The 24,385-nt window shown below is 43.3% G+C and overlaps 1 protein-coding gene across 1 annotated transcript in view; it reads left to right on the top strand.

The window, feature by feature from the left end:
- LOC121269216 (chloride channel protein 2-like) overlaps positions 1 to 24,385 on the top strand; it is a 611,614-nt gene that overhangs the window by 563,015 nt on the left and 24,214 nt on the right. The window contains exon 20 of the mRNA XM_041173762.1: positions 24,212 to 24,250. Within this exon, the coding sequence (XP_041029696.1) occupies positions 24,212 to 24,250 (39 nt within the window). The remainder of the gene's footprint in view (positions 1 to 24,211; positions 24,251 to 24,385) is intronic.

Here is a 24,385-nt window from a genome sequence, read left to right as displayed (position 1 = left end):
TTCGCAAAGATGGCGTCTATGTCTTCCTGGATACACTTGTGCATGGAGGCTTGCGAGCTCCTGCACAGGTCACCTGTGGAGCCGTGGGAGGAGCCACTGGCGTAAAAATTGAGCGCCACGGCCACTGGCAGTGGATGCCCTCCATGTCCCTGTGGCGCCAAATCCTGAGCAGGTGGCAAATGTGACCAACCATTTCCCTAGATGTGCAGTCTTCAGCGATACTGGTTCTCAGTCATCTGCAGGAATGACAAGTGCCATCAATAGACCCTGGATCTAGCAAACCGCCTGCGAACGACGGCTCTCTGTGGATCTTCAGCTGCGTGCGCAGCAGGCCCTGCTGCACCTTCACCTTGAGGAAGGTGCTCCTCCCTTTGCTGACCCTGGCACCTCCACCGCACTCATCTTCTCCTGTGGTCTCTGTAAGCCATGAGGCATATCGCTAAATCACCAGGCTCCATGATCCTGATGTTCTCCTCCTGCAGGATCAAAAAGAGAAACGCATGGGTTAGCATATGTGTCCTAAGAACCTCTCTCTGTTAAGACTGAAGGCCTCTTCACACATGCAGGAGAGTGCTGGCCACCACTTGGATGGCCAAGTGCGCTCATTGGCTGTCCGAAACCACACCCACCGCTGCCCCACTGCACTGGACTGATTGGCTTCGGCTATTGGACTGCATGCTGTGCTCTGTTCAGACACAGGTATTCTCCTAACCTGCACTGCAGGGTTGCGCCGTTATCTTGAACCGTGATGGATACTGGTCCAAACCTTAATAAAGACATTACAAGAGACTGTGGCACCTCCACCAGTGACTGCGCCATGGCCACCTTTCACAAGGGTTTTCTACAACTTGTCCAGTTGGCCAATTGCTCTACTGCCGACCAAAAACACACATTTATTTGCAGTCTGCGCCCAAGGGGTGAGTGTTTCTGGAGCATTTGGTGACACTTTCATGCTTTTGCATTGCTTGAGTGGGCAGAAAAGCTTCAGAGGCCCAAATCCAAGCGTGTCAATGGAGCTGCAGCTACGAAACAATGCTCACTTTTGACAAGCTTTTCCAAGTGCATGGCTGCTTCCCTCACTCCCCACCCTGGCATGTGCGTGTGCACTTCCTTCAGTCTGTGCTACCTTACCCCCCAGCTCCGGCCTCGCCCGTATTGGAGCCTAAGCCCTGGCGCCGCAGTGAAAGCCAGCTGGGAAAAATCAACTTGCACCCACTTCTTCCTTAACACCCTATGGGCAATGCTCATGAGCACTGCGCAAGGTTGTGTGCACTCACCTCCGAGTTCCCCTCAAAGTTCAGGTCGCCAGGTGCACGCCTTTTAAGGGCAGTCATGAAGCACGCGGTTCTGAAGCCACAATGACGTGAGTGGTAAATTTGATGAGGGGAGATGATTCCGGCGAGCAGGGCTGCAATGAGATGCTAAAGCTTTGAAATGTTGTTCCCAATGTGCGGCAGTGGCAATCATGGCCTGCCATTGACGGGTGATGCGGACGATCATAAACTGGTTTCACAATGGCATGAAACCGGTTTTTGGCGTTTTCCTCGTATTGTCTGTCCCTTGCTGCTATGATGCCCGACACCAGTGGGACCAGACGATTCCACCCATGGTTCCAAGGGTGATAAATAAGTTCCAGGATACAGAACATTTTGAAAAGAAAGGCCGAATGGAAAGGAGGAGATGTCGCCCTGATAGTAAAGGATGATTTTAAAGTACTGTAGTTAGAAAGAATCTTGGTTCTGAAGATCAGGAAATCGGATCAGTAAGGGTGAAGATTTGGAATTAAAAAGGACGGATAACACTTGTGGGAGTAGTTTCTAGCGGCTGGAAGTTCAATTAGCTAGATGCTTGTTCCAGTTGAGGCAGACTTGGGATCTGTCTCCTTGCCCACCCATTGTAAAAAAAAAAAATCATGGTGCTTAGCTGTGGTTCAGCAAATGTTTGCCAAGGACCTGCTTTCGGGCAGAAAACTTGAGAAGAAGTATTTTATAGTCCGCCTGACAGTAGTTATCTTGTAGTTGGACAGAGCATTAAGCAAGAAATGGTTGGAGCTTGTGACAAAGGCAATGCAAGAATTATGGGGATGTTAATCATCATATAAACTTGACAAATCAAATTGGCAAAGGTAGTCTGATAGATAAGTTTATATAATGCTTTCTCAACAAGTGTCCTAGAACAATATGTTGTGGAATCAATGAGGGGCGAAGCTATTTTAGATCTAGTATTGTGTAATGAAACAGTATTAATTAGTGATCCCATATTAAAAAGATCCACTTGGAGAAAAAATGATCACAATACAATAAAATTTCATATAAGTTTCAGAGCAACATACTCGAGTCCAAAAACAAAGCCAATTACCTAGGTGTGAGGGGGGAGATGGCCAAGGTTATCTTTTTTCTGGACAAATGAACTAAAAGATATATTGACAAATAAACAGTGGGAAACACTTAAAGAAATGATGGAAATTTTCAACATAAGTATGTTCCATTAAGAAAACAAAAACTCAGTGAGAAAAATCCATTTATGGCTTATGAGGGAAGTTAAGGATGGTACTGGATTAAACAAGGAGATTTATAATATTGTGAAGAATGGTAGTAAAGCCTAAGGATTGGGAGTTTTAGAAAACAACAAAGGGCAACCAAAAAATTGATCTAAAGGAAAAAATAGAACATGCAAGTAAACTAACAGGAATGTAAAAACAGATAGTAAGGCCTTTTATAAGTATGTAAAAAAAGAGAGTACCTGAAGTAAACATTGATCTCTTAGAAGCTGAGATAGGAGAAATTATCATGGGGAATGAGAAAATAGCAGAAAAGTTGAATAAATGTTTTGTGCCTCTCTTCACAGTAGAAGACATAAATTTCATAACAGAAGCAGAGGAAATTAAGGAATATCAGCAGGGATAAAGTATTAGAGAAACTTAAGCGACTAAAAGCCAACAGAACTCCAGGACCTGATGGCCTACATCCTAGTGTTCGAAAATCAGCTGCAGTAATAGTGGATGCACGGATTATGATTTTTCAGAATTAACTATTCTAGAACGATCCCATCAGATTGAGTGTTAGCAAATATAACACCACTATTCAAGAAAGGAGGGAAGAGAGAATACAGGGAACTATAGGCCTGACATCAGTCATCAAGAAAATGCTGGAATCTATTAAGGAAATTTTAAGAATGCAATCAGAAAATCATGGAATGACCTGACATCAATATGCTTTTATGAAAGAGAAAGCATGTTTGACAAATTTATTAGTTTCTTGAGAATGTAAATTATTGGGTAGATAAAGGGGATCTTGTAGGTCTACTATATTTGGATTTCCAAAAGACATTCAATAAGAGCTGAGTATACAGTTATCATTTCCAATGCCTAAATCGATGCCAGGTAGTCTGTCCGGTTTTATTCCTTTTTGACTTCTCTATAGCAGTTTGGTACTACTGAGTGGCTTGCTAGTCTATTTCAGAGAGCAGTTAAGAGTCAACCACATTGCTGTGGGTCTGGAGTCACATGTAGGCCAAATCATGTAAGGATATCCATCCCTAGGAAGAAGTAGCATACTAAAGGGAGGACGAGGCAACCATGGCTGACAAGAGAAGTCAGGGACAGCATAAAAGCTGAAGAGAAAGCATACAATGTGGCGAAGAGCAGCGGGAAACCAGGGGATTGGGAAGCCTACAAAGACCAACAGAGGACAACTAAAAAAAGAAATAAGGAGGGAGAAAGATTAAATATGAGGGTAAACTAGCCAGTAATATAAAAGAAGATTGCAAGAGTTTTTTTAGATACATAAAGGGTAAGAGAGAAGCAAAAGTGGACATTGGGCCGCTGGAAAATGAGGCTGGAAAAACAGTAGTGGGGAACAAAGAAATGGCAGAGGAATTGGATAGGTACTTTGCATCAGTCTTCACAGTGGAAGACACGAGTGAGATCCCCAAAGTTCAAGGGAGTCGGGGGGCAGAGGTGAGTATGGTGGCCATTACCAAGGAGAAGTTGCTAGGAAAACTGAAAGATCTGAAGGTGGATAAATCACCTGGACCAGATGGATTACACCCCAGAGTTCTGAAGGAGATAGCTGGAGTCAGGGAGGGTCCCAGAGGACTGGAAAATCGCTAATGTAACCCCCCCTTTTAAGAAGGGAGTGAGGCAAAAGACGGGAAATTACAGGCCGATTAGCCTGACCTCGGTCGTTGGTAAGATTTTAGAGTCCATTATTAAGGATGAGATTTCAGAATACTTGGAAGTGCATGGTAAAATCGGGCAAAGTTAGCATGGTTCAGGGGGAAGTCATGCCTGACAAATCTGTTAGAATTCTTTGAGAAGGTAACGAGTAGGTTAGACAAAGGAGAGCCAATGGATGTTATCTACTTGGACTTCCAGAAGGCCTTTGACAAGGTGCCACACAGGAGGCTGCTCAGTAAGATAAGAGCCCATGGTGCTAGAGGCAAGGTACTAGCATGGATAGAAGATTGGCTGTCTGACAGGAGGCAGAGAGTGGGGATAAGGGGGTCCTTCTCAGGATGGCAGCCAGTGGAGTTCCACAAGGGTCGTGTTGGGACCTTAACTTTTCACTTTATACAATAATGATCTAGATGGAGGAACTGAGAGCATCCTGGCAAAGTTTGCAGATGATACAAAGATAGATGGAGGGACAGGTAGTATTGAGGAGGCAGGGAGGCTGCAGAAGGATTTGGACAGGTTAGGAGAATGAGCAAAGAAGTGGCAGATGGAATACAATGTAGGGAAGTGTGTGGTCATGCACTTTGGTAGGAAGAATAGAGGCATAGACTATTTTCTAAATGGGGAGAGAATTCAGAAATCTGGAGTGCAAAGGGACTTGGGAGTCCTAGTCCAGGATTCTCTTAAGGTTAACTTGCAGGTTGAGTTGGTGGTTAGGAAGACAAATGCAATATTGGCATTTATTTCGAGAGGACTGGAATATAAAAGCAGTGATGTGCTGCTGAGGCTTTATAAGGCTCTGGTCAGACCACATTTAGAATATTGAGAGCAATTTTGGGCCCCGTATCTCAGGAAGGATGTGCTGACCCTGGAGACGGTCCAGAGGAGGTTCACGAGAACAATCCCAGGAATGAAAGGCTTAACATATGAGGAACATTTGAGGACTCTGTGTCTATACTCGATGGAGTTTAGAAGGATGAGGGGGATCTGATTGAAACTTACAGAATACTGAAAAGCCTGGATAGAGTGGATGTGGGGAAGATGTTTCCATTAGTTGGAGAGACTAGGACCCGAGGGCACAGCCTCAGAGTAAAGTGAAGACCTTTTAGAACAGAGATGAGGAGAAACTTCTTTAGCCAGAGAGTGGTGAATCTATGGAACTCATTGCCACAGAAGGCTGTGGAGACCAGGTCATTGAGTACATTTAAGACCGAGATAGATAGGTTCTTGATTGGTAAGGGGATCAATGGTTATGGGGAGAAGGCAGGAGAATGGGGTTGAGAAACTTATCAGCCATGATTGAATGGCAGAGCAGACTCGATGGGCCGAATGGCCTAATTTCTGCTCCTATGTCTTATGGTCTTATTTACTTCCCTAAAGGACATTAGTGAGCCAGATAACAATCAATGATAGTTTCATGTTGACTGGGGGTCACCGGTAACGGTTATTGGCTTAATATAAAGAGGAGAAGAGTCAATTTTCTCTTAACTCTAAATTCGCTTTATTCACATTGTTAGATCACATACATATAGCTTATATGTCTGGTTAAATATAGGCATGCAGTTTGCACCAGGTTATACAGTCTTATACCCAAACTAGGATCTAAACGCACACCCACTAGGTTTCTCTGACACTCCCTAAGTGGTCACAGAATATAAAAGCTAATACCCGAAAAGGAGAGCTGACGCTGGCCAGGCGTTCCATTCTCTCTCTCTCTCGACGTTGTCTCTATGTTGCTGACATAGGTACTTCCACTTCCGCGATGGTTGACTCTCCTCCTCTTTGTACAAAGCCAGTAATCGTTATCCCGAGTCTCCGCTGGCTCCATGCCCTAGATTCTCCATTCTTATTCTGAATCTTATCTCTTCAAGCTGTGCTGTCTCACTCCCGTTGGTTTAGGCTTGCTTGCCTAGTCTGTGGCATCTCCTTATTGGCTCTGTCCCAAGGACTTAGGTAGCATTACCTCATTACTCCTTTCTAAATAAGGACTTGTGTCTTATCACGTTCCCTTTGTTCCTCACGAAACTTAGCTACTTCAAACCGGTTCCAGCCAGCTCAGGCCAGTGACTGGACTCGGGTTACTTCAGGTCAAAGTTGCTTTTGCCTATTTGTCAGCAGTTCAGCTGCAGCCCCTGGCCAACATTCATGATCACCATTACTGAGACTAGCTTTCAATTCCAGATTTTATTAATTGAGTTTTAAACTCCACCACTTGCCATGATGAGATTTGAATGTGAGTCCCTAAAGCATTAGCCTGGGCTCCTGGATTACTGTCTGGGGAACCAGATATTATAATAAGTTTCAAATAGGTCATAACTTAAAATTGGGGGAGTGGTGGTACAGTACTGAGCAAGGCCTATATCACTAGACGAATAAGCATTCAGAAACAGGGCATTTAGAAAATCATCATAAAATTAAGTAGAATTACCTGGAAAAACTCAGCAGGTCTGGCAGCATCGGCGGAGAAGAAAAGAGTTGACGTTTCGAGTCCTCATGACCCTTCGACAGAACTTGCGTTCGAGTCCAAGAAAGAGTTGAAATATAAGCTGGTTTAAGGTGTGTGTGTGGGGGGCGGAGAGATAGAGAGACAAAGAGGTGGGGGGGGGGGGGTGTGGTTGTAGGGACAAACAAGCAGTGGTAGAAGCAGATCATCAAAAGATGTCAACAACAATAGTACAATAGAACACATAGGTGTTAAAATTAAAGTTGGTGATATTATCTAAACGAATGTGCTAATTAAGAATGGATGGTAGGGCACTCAAGGTATAGCTCTAGTGGGGGTTTTTTTATTTTTTTATAATGGAAATAGGTGGGAAAAGGAAAATCTTTATAATTTATTGGAAAAAAAAGGGAAGGGGGGAACAGAAAGGGGGTGGGGATGGGGGAGGGAGCTTACGACCTAAAGTTGTTGAGTTCAATATTCAGTCCGGAAGGCTGTAAAGTCCCTAGTCGGAAGATGAGGTGTTGTTCCTCCAGTTTGCGTTGGGCTTCACTGGAACAATGCAGCAAGCCAAGGACAGACATGTGGGCAAGAGAGCAGGGTGGAGTGTTGAAATGGCAAGTGACAGGGAGGTTTGGGTCATTCTTGCGGACAGACTGCAGGTGTTCTGCAAAGCGGTCGCCCAGTTTACGTTTGGTCTCTCCAATGTAGAGGAGACCACATTGGGAGCAACGAATGCAGTAGACTAAGTTGGGGGAAATGCAAGTGAAATGCTGCTTCACTTGAAAGGAGTGTTTGGGTCCTTGGAAGGTGAGGAGAGAGGAAGTGAAGGGGCAGGTGTTGCATCTTTTGCGTGGGCATGGGGTGGTGCCATAGGAGGGGGTTGAGGAGTAGGGGGTGATGGAGGAGTGGACCATGGTGTCCCGGAGGGAGCGATCCCTACGGAATGCCGATAAGGGGGGTGAAGGGAAGATGTGTTTGGTGGTGGCATCATGCTGGAGTTGGCGGAAATGGCGGAGGATGATCCTTTGAATGCGGAGGCTGGTGGGGTGATAAGTGAGGACAAGGGGGACCCTATCATGTTTCTGGGAGGGAGGAGAAGGTGTGAGGGCGGATGCGCGGGAGATGGGCCGGACACGGTTGAGGGCCCTTTCAACGACCGTGGGTGGAAAACTTCGGTTAAGGAAGAAGGAGGACATGTCAGAGGAACTGTTTTTGAATGTAGCATCATCGGAACAGATGCGACGGAGGCGAAGGAACTGAGAGAATGGGATGGAGTCCTTACAGGAAGCGGGGTGTGAGGAGCTGTAGTCGAGATAGCTGTGGGAGTCGGTGGGTTTGTAATGGATATTGGTGGACAGTCTATCACCAGAGATTGAGACAGAGAGGTCAAGGAAGGGAAGGGAAGTGTCAGAGATGGACCACGTGAAAATGATGGAGGGGTGGAGATTGGAAGCAAAATTAATAAATTTTTCCAAGTCCCGACGAGAGCATGAAGCAGCACCGAAGTAATCATCGATGTACCGGAGAAAGAGTTGTGGAAGGGGGCCGGAGTAGGACTGCAACAAGGAATGTTCCACATACCCCATAAAGAGACAGGCATAGCTGGGGCCCATGCGGGTACCCATAGCCACACCTTTTATTTGGAGGAAGTGAGAGGAGTTGAAGGAGAAATTGTTCAGTGTGAGAACAAGTTCAGCCAGACGGAGGAGAGTAGTGGTGGATGGGGATTGTTCGGGCCTCTGTTCGAGGAAGAAGCTAAGGGCCCTCAGACCATCCTGGTGGGGGATGGAGGTGTAGAGGGATTGGACGTCCATGGTGAAGAGGAAGCGGTTGGGGCCAGTTTTCCAATAAATTATAAAGATTTTCCTTTTCCCACCATTTCCATTATATATAAAAAAAAACCCCCACTAGAGCTATACCTTGAGTGCCCTACCATCCATTCTTAATTAGCACATTCGTTTAGATAATATCACCAACTTTAATTTTAACACCTATGTGTTCTATTGTACTATTGTCGTTGACATCTTTTGATGATCTGCTTCTACCACTGCTTGTTTGTCCCTACAACCACACCGCCCCCCCCTCCACCTCTTTGTCTCTCTATCTCTCCGCCCCCCACACACACACCTTAAACCAGCTTATATTTCAACTCTTTCTTGGACTCGAACGCAAGTTCTGTCGAAGGGTCATGAGGACTCGAAACGTCAACTCTTTTCTTCTCCGCCGATGCTGCCAGACCTGCTGAGTTTTTCCAGGTAATTCTGTTTTTGTTTTGGATTTCCAGCATCTGCAGTTTTTTTGTTTTTATAAAATTAAGTAGAGCTAACATGATTTTGTGAAAGGGAAATTGTGCTTGACAAATTTACTAAAGTGTTTTGAGGAAGTAACAGGTGAGGTGGATAAAGGAGAACCTGTAGATGTGGTGTACTTGGATTTCTGAAAGGCATTCGAGAATGTGTCACGTCAAAGTTTACTTCACAAAATAAGAACTCATGGTGTAGGAGGTTAACATATTATCATGGATAGAGGACTAGTTAGCTAACAAGAAACAGAGCATTTTCAGGTTGGCAAGCTGTAACTGTTGGAGTGCCACAGGGATCAATGCTGGTGCCTAAACTATTTACAATCTATGTCAATGACTTGGGTGAAGGACTGAATGTATGGTAGCTAAATCTGTTGATGACACAAAGATAGGTAGGAAAATAAATTGTCAAGAGGAGTTAGAGTCTACAAAAAGATGTTTCATAAATACATAAAGATTAAAATGATAACTATGGAAAGAACAGGGCCTATTAGAAACTAAAAGGGTAACCTATATGTAGAGTTGCAAGATGTGGTCATAGTTCTTAATGAATGGCCATGAAAAATGCTATATAAAGGCAAGTTTTTCTTTCTTAACACTTTGATTGGAATTTTCCAGCTTCTCACGCCAGTGGGATTTCCGGTCCCGCCGATGTGAACAGAGATTTCAATGGCTCTCCAGCCCCGCCGTTGGGGAACCCACCATGGGGGGCCTGGAAAATTCCATCCTTCGTGGCTGTCCTTACAAAAGAGAGGGAGTCCTTCAAACATTATAGTTAAGTAGGAGGAGTGTTGGATATTGGATGGAATAAACATAGTGAGAGAAGACATATTAAGGGATTTAACTTCTTTGAACGTAGATATATTGCCAGTTCCGGATGAATTGTATCCCAGACTGCTAAGAAAAGCAAGGGAAGAAATGTCAAAGGCTTTGACCATCATTTTCTAGTCCTTTTTGTCTACAGTTGTGGTGCCAGAAGGATGAAGCACTGCTAACATTGTACTGTTGATTAAAAAGTTAGAAAGGAATAGACAGAGTGATTACACGCCAGTAGGCCTAACCTTGGTGGAGGGAAAATCATGGGAAAATTCTGAGGGGCAGGTACAAATCATCATATAGAATGGCACAGATTACTAAAGGATAGTCAACATGGATCTGTTAAGGGATGGCAGTGTCTGATGAATGTGATTGAATTTTTTTGCTGAAGTAAGGAGTATCAATGAGGGTAGGACGTTTGATGTAGACTACCATACATGGATTTTAGCAAGACTTTTGATAAGGTCCCACATGGCAGACTAGTCCAAAAACTAAGAGCCAGCGGGATACAAGGACATAGGTGAGTTCAATCCAAAATTAGTTTGGAAGCAGGAAACAGTGTGGTCAAGAGGTGGTGAATGGAAGGTTGTTCCCAGTGCAGTTCTGCAGGTTTTCGTACTAGGTTCCATGGTTTTTGTGGTATATATCAATGATTTAGACTTAAATGTAGAGTTAAGAATTTGAAGCTGTTATAAAAATTGGTCGTGTGGTTAATAGTGAGGAAGAAAGCTGTACACTAGAGGAAGATATCAATGGACTTGGGTTAGGTGGGCAGAAAAGTGGCAAATCAAGTTCCATTCAGAGAAGTGTGAATATTGCATTTGGAGAAGGCAAACAAGCCAAGGGAATGCACAATAAAAAATGTAGAGGGAAAAAAACAGACCTTGGAGTGTAAGAGCACAGATCCCTGAGGTAGTAGGACAGTAAATAAGGAGGCTAAATAGGCAAATGGATGCTATCCTTTACTGCCCCATTGCAGGACTTGGAGGAAATCAAAGGTAGCGAGTTAAGCGTTGCAGTGAATAGAAAAGGATGACACACATTATTAGGTTTTGGCCACGAGATGCAGGGGGAATGTGAGGAAGAATTTTTTCTACACAACAAATGGTAATGAACTCACTGCCTACGAGGGTGGTGGTGTATTCCAAAGGAATTGGATGGGCATTTGAGGGAAAGGCTCACGGGGATAGAGCTAGGGAATGGGACTGACTGGATTGTTCTACAGAGAGCCAGGTATCTTCCCCCTTCCTTTTGTTTTTTCCAATAATTTATATAGATTTTCATTTTCCCACCTATTTCCATTATTTTTAAATCTATACCTTTTATGCCCTGTTAGTCTTTCCATCCCACCCCCACTAGAGCTATACCTTGTGTATCCTGCTATCCATTCTTAATTAGCACAATTCGTTTAGATAATATCACCACCTTCAACACCTCTTTGTTCTTTTGTCTGTGACATCTTTTGATTATCTGCTCCTATCACTGCTTGCTTATCCCTACAACCACACCCCCCCCCCCATTTTTCTCCCCCCACCCCTCCCACCTTAAACCAGTTTATATTTCACCCCTCTCCTAATATTACTCAGTTCTGTTGAAGGGTCATGAGGACTCGAAACGTCAACTTTTTTCTTCTCCGCCGATGCTGCCAGACCTGCTGAGTTTTTCCAGGTAATTCTGTTTTTGTTTTGGATTTCCAGCATCCGCAGTTTTTTGTTTTTATCTATGGAATTAATAGGCTGAATAGCCTCCTCCTGTGCCGTACTGGCGCTATAATTCTACTTAAAATTAAGAAGTTAAATACTATATGGAACATGTTGGTCCCTTAATTATTTGAATCAAGGAAATGCTATGTTATGGAATGCAGCCACAGTTGAACAATGTAGTTTGTTAAGTGAGAATGCCACTCTGGACCTTCACACTATTACCTTTTGAGATGTAGGGAAGATATTTTGCATAACCTTCCTTCAAGGGTTTAAATAAATTGGATCCTGCAAGTTAATCACCTGAGAAAGAATAAAGCTTAGTGGACCAAATTTTCTTAACATTACTTACTTCTCTTGTGCTGCTTTGCATATCCATGCTTTCAGTAAACAACACCAACTTCCTTTTATATCTTGCTTTTAATGAATAAAAACCTTTGTCTCATCGCTGAAGTGCTTTTTGAGTTGCATCCAAGTGCTACATCTTCAGACATCTGTGACAGCCTGGGCACAAAGTCAGCAGCTGGTGGAAAAATTCAATATGACCCCACGCTGCATGCAGTAACCTACCATTAACACGCACATCTTGAAAGGTCTGAAGTGTGTTAATAGAAGTAGACGGAGTTGAATAAGTGACAGCAGCTATACATTTCCATCTCAACGAATTAGCTCATTAATCTTAAAATGTTAATTACGTTTTAGATATAGAATTTGGTGATATGAATGGGATGACCAGGAAATTGCAGATAATTATTATGTTATTCATAATATCATAATTACAGGCTGCAAAATTCCTTTTATACCAAGATGCACTGCAGAAACTCACCTATGCTCCTTAGGCAGCACATTCCAAACCCACAACCATTACCATCTAGAAGGACAAGGGCAGCAGACACATGGGAACACCACCACCTAGAAATTGCCTTCTGAGCCACTCACCATCCTGACTTGGAAATATATCGCCATTCCTTCACTGTAGCTGGGTCAAAATCCTGGAACTCCCTCCCTAACAAGACTGTGGGTGTACCTACACCATGTAGACTGCAGCGGTTCAAGAAGGTAGCTCACCACCATCTTCTTAAGGGCAATTAGGGATGGGCAATAAATGCTGGCCTAGCCAGCAACGCCCAAATCCTGTAAATGAATTTTAAGAATCATACTTCAAGGAAAACTTTATAAAAGAAGTAGTGAAATTATATTGGATTTAGCTATCATTACATCCCAGACAAGCAGACATGGGGCTGGATTTTTGAGGCATCACAAAAACTACATGGACCTTTAAAAGTGGTGGATGGGGTCGGATGTGGAATTCCCACTCCCATTTATGACACATCTAATTTTTGCCGATGGGGGATGGGGGGGCGATGCATGATGCACACAGGTAGCAAACCTGAACTCAGCAGGTCCATTTGAATTTAGTACTGAGTTCAAACATACCCTGTTTTGGCTGTTCCAAGAGCCTTAATGTGGGAGTCATGAATTGGTGGAGTAGATGTAAATGTCCTTGAAGAGTGGATAAAATCTGTTTATGTATCGTCATCATCTGTTATTTTTTAAATGTCTCACTCTTTAAACATGAAAAAAAAGGCTAAATCTGTCAGTTAGTTTTAAGAAAAAACACCATCTCTTGAACTGCTTTTATTGATTGACCACCTGATGTTGGTTAGATCAAATATTACCATCTATTGGTACAGTTTCAATACAATTTTATGTTAACCTTTCCCAAGGGCTATTGTTATGTCATCATGAATGCTTAGCAGAATTTCAAAAGCTACAATTATCTCCACAAGAAGGTCTGAGTTCACAGTTTGATTGACATTTTAAAGAAGCTATTTAAGGATTAGCTGTTTTTGATTTGGGGTCTGAATATAGGTTTGTTTTTATACAGATTAACCATTTGAGCTTTAATAGCTTTGAATGGATTTCATGAATGGGAGGGTTTTTCACTATCAAGTGTGGATGAGTGAGAGCTGGTATTAGATTGTTAGAAGTTATATTTTTTCATCTCCATGTGGCTTCTGAGGTCTGCCTATGGTGGATACTGATTGGTTATGGAGGTGCCATGGGGGTATGAGGGGCCATGAGTTGGGGGGGGGAGGGATGCAGGTGGGTATGAGGGACATTCCTTTGCAGGAAGAATCCAACAAAACAACAATTTGCCTGAATCATCTTCAACCTGTCCCCCAAACCTCAGCAGGTCCCACTGGCCTGCAGTGGTCTGGAGAAAGGCACACATCAATCTTAATGTGTCCCTTCACATCCAGTATATATAGAAAGAGGAAAGTTAAGCAGAAGTCCAAAAATGCTATTTGCCACCTGGTTCTGCACCTACTACAAGTGCAGGCCTGATTACATCCACCACCTTCTCAAGGGCAGTTAAGGATGGGCAATAAATGATGGCCCAGGCATGGAAGCCCACATCCCGTGAATGAATAAAAAAACCCAGAGAAGCCCCAGGAAACCCTAAGTCAGTGGGAACTTACACCAGACACAATGGATCTACATCCCCTTTTTTCTCTTTCCTGGTTTGGGTACATTACATCAGAGGTGCAGAGAAGAGGAAAATATACCATCTTATATTTACACATTGGAAGGGGCCACAACTTTTTCAATTATTGTTACAAAAGTGAAAATTAAGCTAGTTAGTCTTTTTGTAGAATACACAGAACCTGGCTTTTATCAGGGTTGTTGAGGTTTTATGCGGTTTGTTATGGCAGAGGATTCTGTCACAAGGCTTGAATGTACATATTGTTTTTCACTTAATGTTTAGAAATAATAGCTCTGCCCAAGATGGCACTCTATCTTCTTTTGAGGTGCAAGAACAATAATGCTTTTATAGTTATATTGATTACCAGAAATTCATGATGTTGGCTGATGTTGTAATATTGTACACTCCCAATTCTTTACTCTTTAAGACATTAAACCCCTACATTAGAGAGTGATTTCTGTACAATTTTCTTCAGTTCCCAGTTATGTGCCTCTAGTTTTGGTTTACCAGCTTGATGCATGAAATGAGTGGATTGTCTTATGAGGAAAGATTGGACAGACTAGGCTTGTTTCCACTGGAGTTTAGAAGAGTGAGTTGACTTGATTGAGTGTATGAGATCCTGAAGGGTATTGACAAAGTGGATGTGGAAAGAATGTTTCCTCTTGTGGGTGGGTCCAGAACTAAGGGGCACTGTTTTAAAATTGGGTGTCACCCTTTTAGGACAGAGATCAGGAGAAAATTTTTCAGTGAGGGTTGTGTGACTTTGGAAATCATTGCCTCAGAAGGTGGTGGAGGCAGGGTCTTTAATATTTTTAAGTTGGAGGTAAATAGATCCTTGTTAGGCAAGGAAATCAAATGTTATTGGTGGTAGAAGGGAATGTGGAATTCAAAACACATACAAGTCTGCATGATATTATTGAATGGGGGAGCAAGCTCGAGGAGCCAAATGGCCTATTTCTGCTCCTGTTTTCTATGTTTAGCTTCCCTAACAAGGGGAAACATCCTTCTGGTACCCACCCCATCTAGTCCCCTCAGGATCTTATTTGTTTCAATAAGATCGCCTCTCATTCCTCTAAACTCCAATTGGGGTTTTGGCCCAATCGGTTCACCCTTTCTTCATAAGATAAGCCCCTCATCCCAGTAATGAATCAAGTAAGCCTTCTCTGAACTGCTTCTAAAGCAATTATATCCTTTTTTTAACCAAATAAGCATGGTGAACAACACCCATGCCAGAGTACTGATTCTAACAACAACATAATGCATTGAAATAGTGTTCAGCTTCATAAACATTTTAATTTTGGACTGTGGTAAAATGAGGTACCATATCCCTTTAAGAGAATGCAAGTGTACTTATCATGTGACAGCATTGATGAATCACTTTACAGTGCAAGCAACTGGGAACTGAACGTCTAGTTCTGGAGATTTCTGAGTGAGCAAGTATGATCTGGTGCTCTGCCCTATGTCCCAATAAACCATCACTGTTTATTCTTACATCAGTCTTTCCCCATTATTGATTGTAAGCAGCAACTGAGGAGAACATAGGAAGGCATGCAGTTAGAGTTCGGTTAGCCAACAAACTCATTTACGCAAGACACAAAAGGACTTTCAAAACTGAGTTTGAAATTTAGTACTGAAGAAGATGGATTGTTAGTTCCAATGATTTTTAATTCTGAGAGTGTGAGCTGATAGTTTATTTTTTTCTGAAGTTCAGAATACTTGGTGTTGAATTTCACAAGCTATGTAAGAGATTTCCCAGTAGCATGCTCTCTGATGAACCTGGTTGTCTGTTGGAGATTAGATTATAGAGCTGTGGGCAATTGTGTAATTACAGCCACTCCAAATTAAAATCAAAGTTTTGAACTAAACTCCCACTGAAACCCTGAAGGTTTATTAAATCTGCCATATAATCCACTTACACTTTCAATTTGATGCTGAAATGATAATAGTACCTTGTAGCATTTACTTCTGATTGCACAGAAGAAATAGTATGGATTGTTGGGCTCTAGATGTGTTGCATTATTAGTTAAAATATCTTTCAAGGTACTTTCATACATTTAGAGGCACAGATCATAAGGTAATACAAATGAAGAAGGCCATTTGACCCATTTAGTTTATCCAACTTGATAGATCCTAATGCCTCCCCTTTGCATCATTTAATTATTTCTGAAATGATTTCAGGGACTTTTCTTCCTCTACTTTATCAAATTGCTACTTATACTTTGTGTGATGTCTTTCTTACTATCAGTCCTACATTTACATTTGAATAGTTTGAACCTGTGTCGCTTTGTCTTATTTGTGAATTGAGGTTAATGTTCCCAATTTAGATATTTTCCATCTTGCATACCTCCATAAAATCAGCTCTCAAAATCCTCTTCAAAGCTGAAAAGCCCAAGTTTCTCAATATTTCCTTACAATTAAAATCTTTGTCACTAGAAATCAGCCTCGTGGCTCTTCTCTGTATTCCATCCAGTATTTAAATGTCTCCCTTGCATGTCATGACTAGAACTGAACACGGTAGTTATAGCATGGACTGACCAGAGCAATACAGTTTGATGATGCCCTCCTTTGACACATTCTATTTTTCTGGCTGTATTTGTTCAATGTTCTGTTAACTTTGTTGATTGATAATGTGCATTAGTTGGACATGTTGAGCATTAAGATTATGAGACCTCTTTTAACTTCATTCTTGGCTGTTTCAGGAACATTCTTGGAATATGTGTATTGCTAATATTTCCTTCTGCTGTACTCTTGTCTCTATTATTTCATCTTTCACTTTTCAGCCTGCTGTATACATTTTTTTATTGCAATTTATGTTGTAATTTCTGTGGTGTTTCCTTGTCCACAGCAATGTTTAGTTTTTGGTTTGTGGCAGTATCATTGGCCTGAATCTTCTGGACAGCGTGCGAGGGTGGGCCCGGCTCGCTGATACTTAAAAAGACGTGCGGTGACGTTGGGCGTGTGTCCTAACATCACCGAGCGTCATTCCGATCTTCAGTTCAGTGGGCACAAGCCGGAGTCGACTGCGTGCCCACCAAACTGTCAAAGGCCTACTAAGGCCATTTAAATACCAATTGAAACAATTAACAGTGCTGCCCGTCCAATCTTAAGGTCAGCGGGAAGGTGAAGAGCCCAGGCGGCCTTTGAATTTGTCATGAAACCTCATCCGCGGGCACTGTCACATGAGGGGACATGTCTGAAATTTTTTTTTCTTTATTTAAGTTTTTCGTAATGAAATTAAACTCCCTGAGGCACCTCTGTGCCTTAATTGGCTCGCCCACGTAAAATGGCGTACAGCCAATCATGGGCGGCAATCGGCTGTGCGCCTGCCCACACCTTCCCCAGTACGAGGCTGGCACTGCTTAAAGCTAACTCCACTACTTAAAGGGCAGGTACATTCCAGCTGTAGCAGGTGCTGGAAATTGGGAAGGATGTTTGACCTGCAAGAAGAGTGAATGTGGCACAACAGGGCAGAGAGCAGGCTCCAAGTTTCTCTGAGGTAAGCACTAGAGGGAGGAAGTGGACAAGAGGAGAAAACTTCTCTATGCACATGGAACCCGGAGGCCCTCCAGACAGGATTTGCGAAGGCAGTACAGGACTAGATACTTATTGCTATCAATGCCAGCAGTGTAGCCCCAAGGAGCTGGATGCAGTGCAGCTAGACCTCTCGCAAGTCATCAAGGTCATATGTCATATCCTTACAACTGAATCACTAGCCTCACACACTGTTCAATTCACCACATCCTCTTCTCTAACGTACCAGCAAATCCCAACTCAACCTAACATTATGATAAAAGGTCACAGATTTGAAATGTTAATTCTGTTTCTCTCTTGTACAGATGCTGCCTGTATTTCCTGCAGTTTCTATTTTTATTTCCAACATCCTCAGTACTTTGCTTTAGTCATACCAAACATTCATAACTTCACCACACCGTCATTCAGTTAACACTGCTGCAAGCCTCACATCCTCATCTCAGAGCTTGCACACACTATCAACTATTCAACCATGACTTGCAGGACAAAATGAAGTGCAACTAGAGGTAGCAGCACCGAACTGGCAGTGGACAGGCACAGTTGCATGTCCTTACCCCATGGAGGATATGGTGCTTGCCATAACTGATATTGCGGCTAGTGGTGGGATTGAACCCATTGAAGGTGATAGTATCTTCATTCCTAACCCTCCTCCTAAAATCCCACATACCCCTCATCGTACAATCTTTTCAGATTTCTAAAATGCAAGTGGTTCAAGGAGCCACCACTTACTTCCCCCAACCTCCCGTTGTGCCTTCACCACAACCCACCCTTGTACTGTTCTCCTTTCAGCTACCCAATAACTGCAACTTGTCCAGGCAGTGGTGCAGATGCAGTAGATGGTAGAAGAAGAGACTGATGATGAAGAAAGATCACCGACCCAGACAATGACAATGTGCATATCTTAGATGGTAATGTAGAGGCAGGATCTGCAGATGGTGAGACACTGGGCACAAATGACTTGCAACCACAGCGGAGACAGGTTAGTGCGGGTGCCAGCTTGCTGGAGGATGAACTCGTACCCGGGTTCTGCTGCAGAGGACTCGAGAGGACTTTGATGTGAGCATGCATAACAAAATGCTGAGTGCATTGGCTGGCCTGTCAGCCTGTGGTCACTGTCAACAGCTTGGAGAGTCTTGCATCACGCTTTGCACAGGACTCCATGAGAATCCAACCATGTTACAGTGTCTGACAGCCAATGTCTTAACTTCCTTTGAAGCACAAGCAGAAGCCGCGCAACATCTCAGTGCTGAACTGGAAGTTCAGACAGAGATCATGCAAGCTCAACTTTCTGCCTTCATGGCCATGGACATCAATGATCACAGAAGCATGCAGAGTCTCATAACAGGCCTACAATCTATGCTGCAGCAGTGTGCTAGGATTGCTGAGGTGCCATGCAATGTGGGTGGCAGTGGTTCTGGAGAGTACAAACCTGATGTCCTCTCTCAGGATGACAGCATTGCCCTCCCACCAGTCCACTCTAGCTGTTGCCTGTCAGCCAACCAGTCCAGTCTGCTGCCACCCGTGTTGAAATGGTGCAAACCAAAACTGGGCCTTCCAGGGCCAGAGTTGCTTGAAGATGCTCGCCAAGGCCATCTGCAGTCTCCCCACTGAAAGTCAGCAGCCTTCCACCAGCCATACTGCAGCCACTGAGGTAGTACGAGTGGGACAGGCAAAGATACACAGAGGCTATGCTTCAATGGAATTCTCAAGGATTAGGTAACTATCATATGAAATATTAGTTGATTTGTTTGATAAAGTTTTGATTGGAATGTTTGTTTTGTGGTGATATTTATTCCAGCCAAGAGGACATTGACTTTCAGTGACAGCAGGATGTTAAGGTGTGTGGGACTCTTGTTGAATGGGGAATTGGGTTTTGTTTAGGGTACCACAGTCTTGATGAGCCAATCATTGACAACCCAGGAAGAAAGGGGACATCTTGGTTTCCTCCTACCTTCTTCCTACTCCCCTTCCCCTTCCCCTTCCCCTCCTCCTCCTCCCCCTCCTCAGCTGCTTACTGTTTACCTGATGGCAAGGGCTGTGCCATCCTGATGGTAAGGTTGTATAAGATGCAGCAGATCATGACAAATCGTGACATGTGCTCTGGAGAGTACTACAGGACCACTGGGAGCATGGCTAAGCAGCCCAACAGGCTGCCCAATGACATTTCATGTATCAGCATGGCTCTCATTATATGCATGCTGGACATATGTGCATCGGTTGTGCACCAGAACCATATATTTCTACTGGCAATTGCTTAGTTAAGCAGAAGTGTTTGGTGGCTTGCTATTTAAAGTTGGTGAAGCCTACAGGAATTGGTGTAGGACATGGTGAAGGCCTTAGTTCTCACTTCAAGGGCTTTATTCAGACCACTTGGACCCAGTCATGGGCGCTATAGTTTCTATCCCCCTTGGCCTGCAGCATGATAGGGAGAGCGGGCAGAGGCAACATAGAGAAAAACAAGTTGCTCAAGAGGTGAGGAAGAGAAGGAGAAGGGTTCAGGAAGAAGTTTTTTTTATCTCGACCTGAGTAAGGAGCAGCACATTAGATGCCTCAATTTTACTAAGAACGTGCCGACTGAGATTTGCCAGCTGTTGCAGGCAGACCTGTGCCCTCAGAGCAGGGCTAGAACGGCACTATGAATGGCTGTGAAGGTCACCGTGGCTATGAACTTTTTCGTGCTCCTTCCAGGCTGGAGCAACGGATCCCTCCAATATCTTACACAACATTGGACGGTGAACTGTAAGTGAGGTCACTGATACACAGGGCTGAATTTTGCGGGTAGGCTGACTACAGAAAACAAGCTGCAGCTAATCTGTCGATGGCTGACAATCCCTTTAAAAAGTGCTGGTGGGGGTCCTCCCTACCGTTGATGTATGTTCAGCTGTGCGAGGTTAAAAGCCTTTGAGATTGAAAATGGCACCATGAGAGTCAAATCAGCATTACACATTGATTGATGTTACGATCTGCTACTCTGAATATTTGCAGTGCCCGATCCTTGTCCTTCCGACCAACCTAAAATGGCGGATGGCAAACCTGCACCAGAATTATTCACGTGGTGAGGATGGCATTTGGACTCGAGACAGCACCCATTGCCCCCACAACGTGCATGCTACACAACAGAATTTTGTGGCCAGAGTCTTCTATGATCAAAAACAGAATGATAGTATACAGCAGACCAAAAAATTACCAAAGGGATGGTTCTCCTGCGTCCTCCAAAAGGCACAACATACTTTTCTCATCAGACCAATGTGTACAGTCTAAATTTATTGGGTTTATTTACAGGTTGAGGGGTGGATTTACAATGAAACACACTCATGGGACCCCCAAACGATAGGGGGGGGGGCCCAAAATGATGAGTGAGCGCTGAACTGTTGGAAGTGCCGTCTTTCAGCTGAGACCTTAAACTGTCTGCTCGGCTGTATACAAAAAGCCTCCTGGCAGTTTCCCCGTGTCCACTGGAGATGTTGGGGATATAGTTCCCTTCTTTTGAGAGCTCAACACGTCCACAGCCCCCGGATCCACAGCAGCAGCTTGGGCACTGACTGAAGCACACGGGGCAACTTTCGGCAGGTTGAGGGCAGCCAACCGGGCAGCCCTTTCGTTCAGTGTTAATGTTGAGTCGGGAAAGCTTTACCTGCACATGCACATGCACACCAACTATCTGTGGGGTCAGGAGGCTGGGATCCAGACAGTGTCTAGAACTGGAAGCTGCAATAAATGAGCAGCCCGTCACTCACCGCCACTGGCCTCACTGTCATTGGAAATCCCCTTCCTCAGGCTGGGTCCCCTCAGTGTTACAGGGGAATGAGTGAGGGCAGAGTCCTGTGTGTGGGAGCAAGGGAGGCAGCAGTGGCATTTCCACCCACATACCCATGCGTGCTCGTTTGTGGAAGGACAGACAGATGTGTGTGCGTGTGCCGACTCATCATAATCCCAATGTACATTAACCCTTTATATAACCAGATTGACATTTTTAAACTTCTGCCTGTTTATTAAGCCCAGGATCCTGTGAGCTTTTTAATAGTTTTATCCACTGCTTGGGGACAGAATCAGTTTCAGCTGTAATTCTCCCCAAGGTCAAATATCCAGCTCACAGCTCAGCCAATGAATAATGTTCAGTTGGGGGTGCGACCCTATGGTGGAGGGAGCGAGGAGCAGAGCTGATGAATCCTAGCCACCACTGGTGCCACTGGGAAGGAGGGCTTTGGAGATTAAAACCAATAGAAGCAGGACCAAGAAACTGGGCTGAATGCAGAGTGAATGCTGAGAACTGGAATGAGAGGAATTCCCTGGATCTCTAAACACTGGGCCTGGAATCATGCCATGTGATATTCATCCCAATCCCTGAACTCCCGGCTCTGTACATTTCCCTGGTTTGACCCTCTGAGTGCAGCACTCCCTCAGTACTGACCCTTTGAAAGTGCAGCACTGCCTCAGTACTGTCCCTCTGACAGTACAGCACTGCCTCAGTACTGTCCCTCAGATGGTGCAGCACCCCCTCATTGCTAACCCTCTGACAGTGCAGCATTTCCTGAACCTCTGACAGTGCAGCACCCACTCAGTGCTGTCCCTCTGACAGTGCAGTATTAATACACCACTCGTTAACTGATTGTGCCCCGAGAACAAAGCAACGCCCATTTGCTTATATGTTTTAAGTTGCATCATCTCGTTAGCGGCACTAAGTGTTTTTGATTGAGTGGCGGGCACTGAGGCGTGTGAAAGAAGTTGCGTGATTGTGAAAAAGTCAGTGAAATAACCTATGCCCTATGATTTTGGGCTGTGTCCAGTGGGGAGGGGGACCAAAAATGAAGCTGAACACAGGGCCCCACTAATTGTAAATCCGCCACTGCATTGACTGCAAAGCTGTAAGAATTGAGAGTACAATACATTAACATAAAAGAAGTAGAAGTAGAACCCATAAAATATTAAAATCCTCTTTAACGAATCAAACTCTTGCACAGAATAAAAGCAATAGGACTTTTGGACGAGACATAGAGGTTTATGCTGTAATGTACAGTTTGGGATATAGGCATTGGTGGCACGGCCAACATTTATTGCACATGCCCTTGAGAAGGAGATGGTGAGCTGCCGCCTTGATCTGCTGCAGTCCTTGCTATGTAGATGCACCCACAACACTGTTAGGAAGGTAATTCCACTATATTGCTCCAATGACTGTGGAGGAAAGTTTCAGGTCAGGATGTTGTGTGATTTGGAGGGAAGTTGCAGGTGGTGGCGTTCCCATGTGGAATGATGTATATGAATGCCTCACCAATGAAGTTCAGATCTCCAGCCAGAAAAATCTAAGGAATCTTAACAGTTTTTACACACAATTACACCATGAGATTATTTCAAATTGTCGTCATTGCTCGGCAGACAGCATAAAACGGTGGAACTATAACCGCTCTAAAACCTTTGAGGTGATGTTAATGTCTAGCTATTCCTTTCTTCCTTCAAGCCTTTTCCTTGAGGTATATATGGATAAAGAGTATCCAGTGATCTTATTCACACTCAGTCAGAGGAAAAATAACTGTTTTTATCTGCATTTGTTGTAACAGGATAAAAACACAAGCAGGTTTGGGTGACTCATGTTTCTAGTGGTGGGGCAACTGAATAGTAAGCAGTATCAATGTTACCGATTGAAAGTAAGAAATACAGGTGTCACAGTTATGCTTCAGTCATTACCTTCTGAATGTTGTCAAGTTCATCAAGGTTACCATAACAATAGGAAATGAGTGTGACTAAGAGGAATTGTATACAATGCACAAAAACATCTGCCTCCACCCCATTCTCAAAACCTGCTCCTTTCTGACAATCCTTTTTAGAATGATGCCCAGAGATCAGGAATAAAATAGAAGATCAGCTCCCCAACTAATTAACACATTTCAGTAAAGGTGGATAATTTGAGTTAATATGGAAGCAATATGGCAAAATATGGTCATCTATGGTTTAAATTGATCACTTATATTTTGTTCATAAAAGCAACAGAAAGGAGCACACTCGTATGAATACAGCAGTCCTGTAGTAATACCTTAATATGACGGAAATAGTACTTTCGCTTCAGGATTTTAATTAGTAAAACAATTGGTACTTATTATGAATAATATTGCATTTTGACTTTGATTTATCATTGGTATGTTTTTACAGTGATGAGTTTGAATCATGTTCAGGTGGCCTAGAGGCAGCTGAAGTTTCAATTAGACACCACAGATGGGAACAAAGTGACGGATAGGCAGACTGTCAAAACCAAAGGGTTGACTTTTGTTTGTGTTAACAGCACATTAAGTAAACACTGGATAGCTATATAGTGTGGCAAAGACATCTGAAGCAGAACATCATTATGGTACCAATTTAGTTTTCCCTTTTATTCCATGAATATATTGAAGTGTTGAAAATTGGGTATATTGAAAGTACAAATAGACTTGAGTTGCAAAATCCTAGACCAAACCATTGTTCTCAATACTAAAAAAGTCATTACTATTGTACTCCATGATCTGAAGAAGCTGCCAGGTTCTCTTTATTTCAATTATGCAGAGAGACTCTGGGTGTGTGAAAACAACATCAAATGGTATGTACACCAATGTATGAATTAATGGACAATCTGTTATGTATTACCCTCTAACTTTTTTGTTACGTCAAGCCATTTTTGTTTGAAAGGTTCTTGATTGGAGGTGCCTTAAAATTCATGTGCTTATTACAAGTGGCCATTTCTTATCTGTAGGAAGTTGTTCAAAACTGATTGATTTTTTTTTTGGTTCAGGATCAATATGAAATTGAAGATGACATGTCTGCATCAGAGGTGAGCCATCTGTTAATTCATTTATTTTTAAAAAATAATTGAATTAGTACCTGTTGATGAACAAGATAGAAGTTATAACAAATATTGGCTGTGTTGAATATATTCTCTGTTAATGTTATTGGGAGTGGTGCAACA

The sequence above is a fragment of the Carcharodon carcharias genome, chromosome 2 (assembly GCF_017639515.1).
Source record: "Carcharodon carcharias isolate sCarCar2 chromosome 2, sCarCar2.pri, whole genome shotgun sequence".
NCBI lineage: Eukaryota > Metazoa > Chordata > Chondrichthyes > Lamniformes > Lamnidae > Carcharodon > Carcharodon carcharias.
The sequence above is the reverse complement of the archived record's forward strand: the minus strand, read 5'-3'. Positions and strand labels throughout refer to the sequence as shown.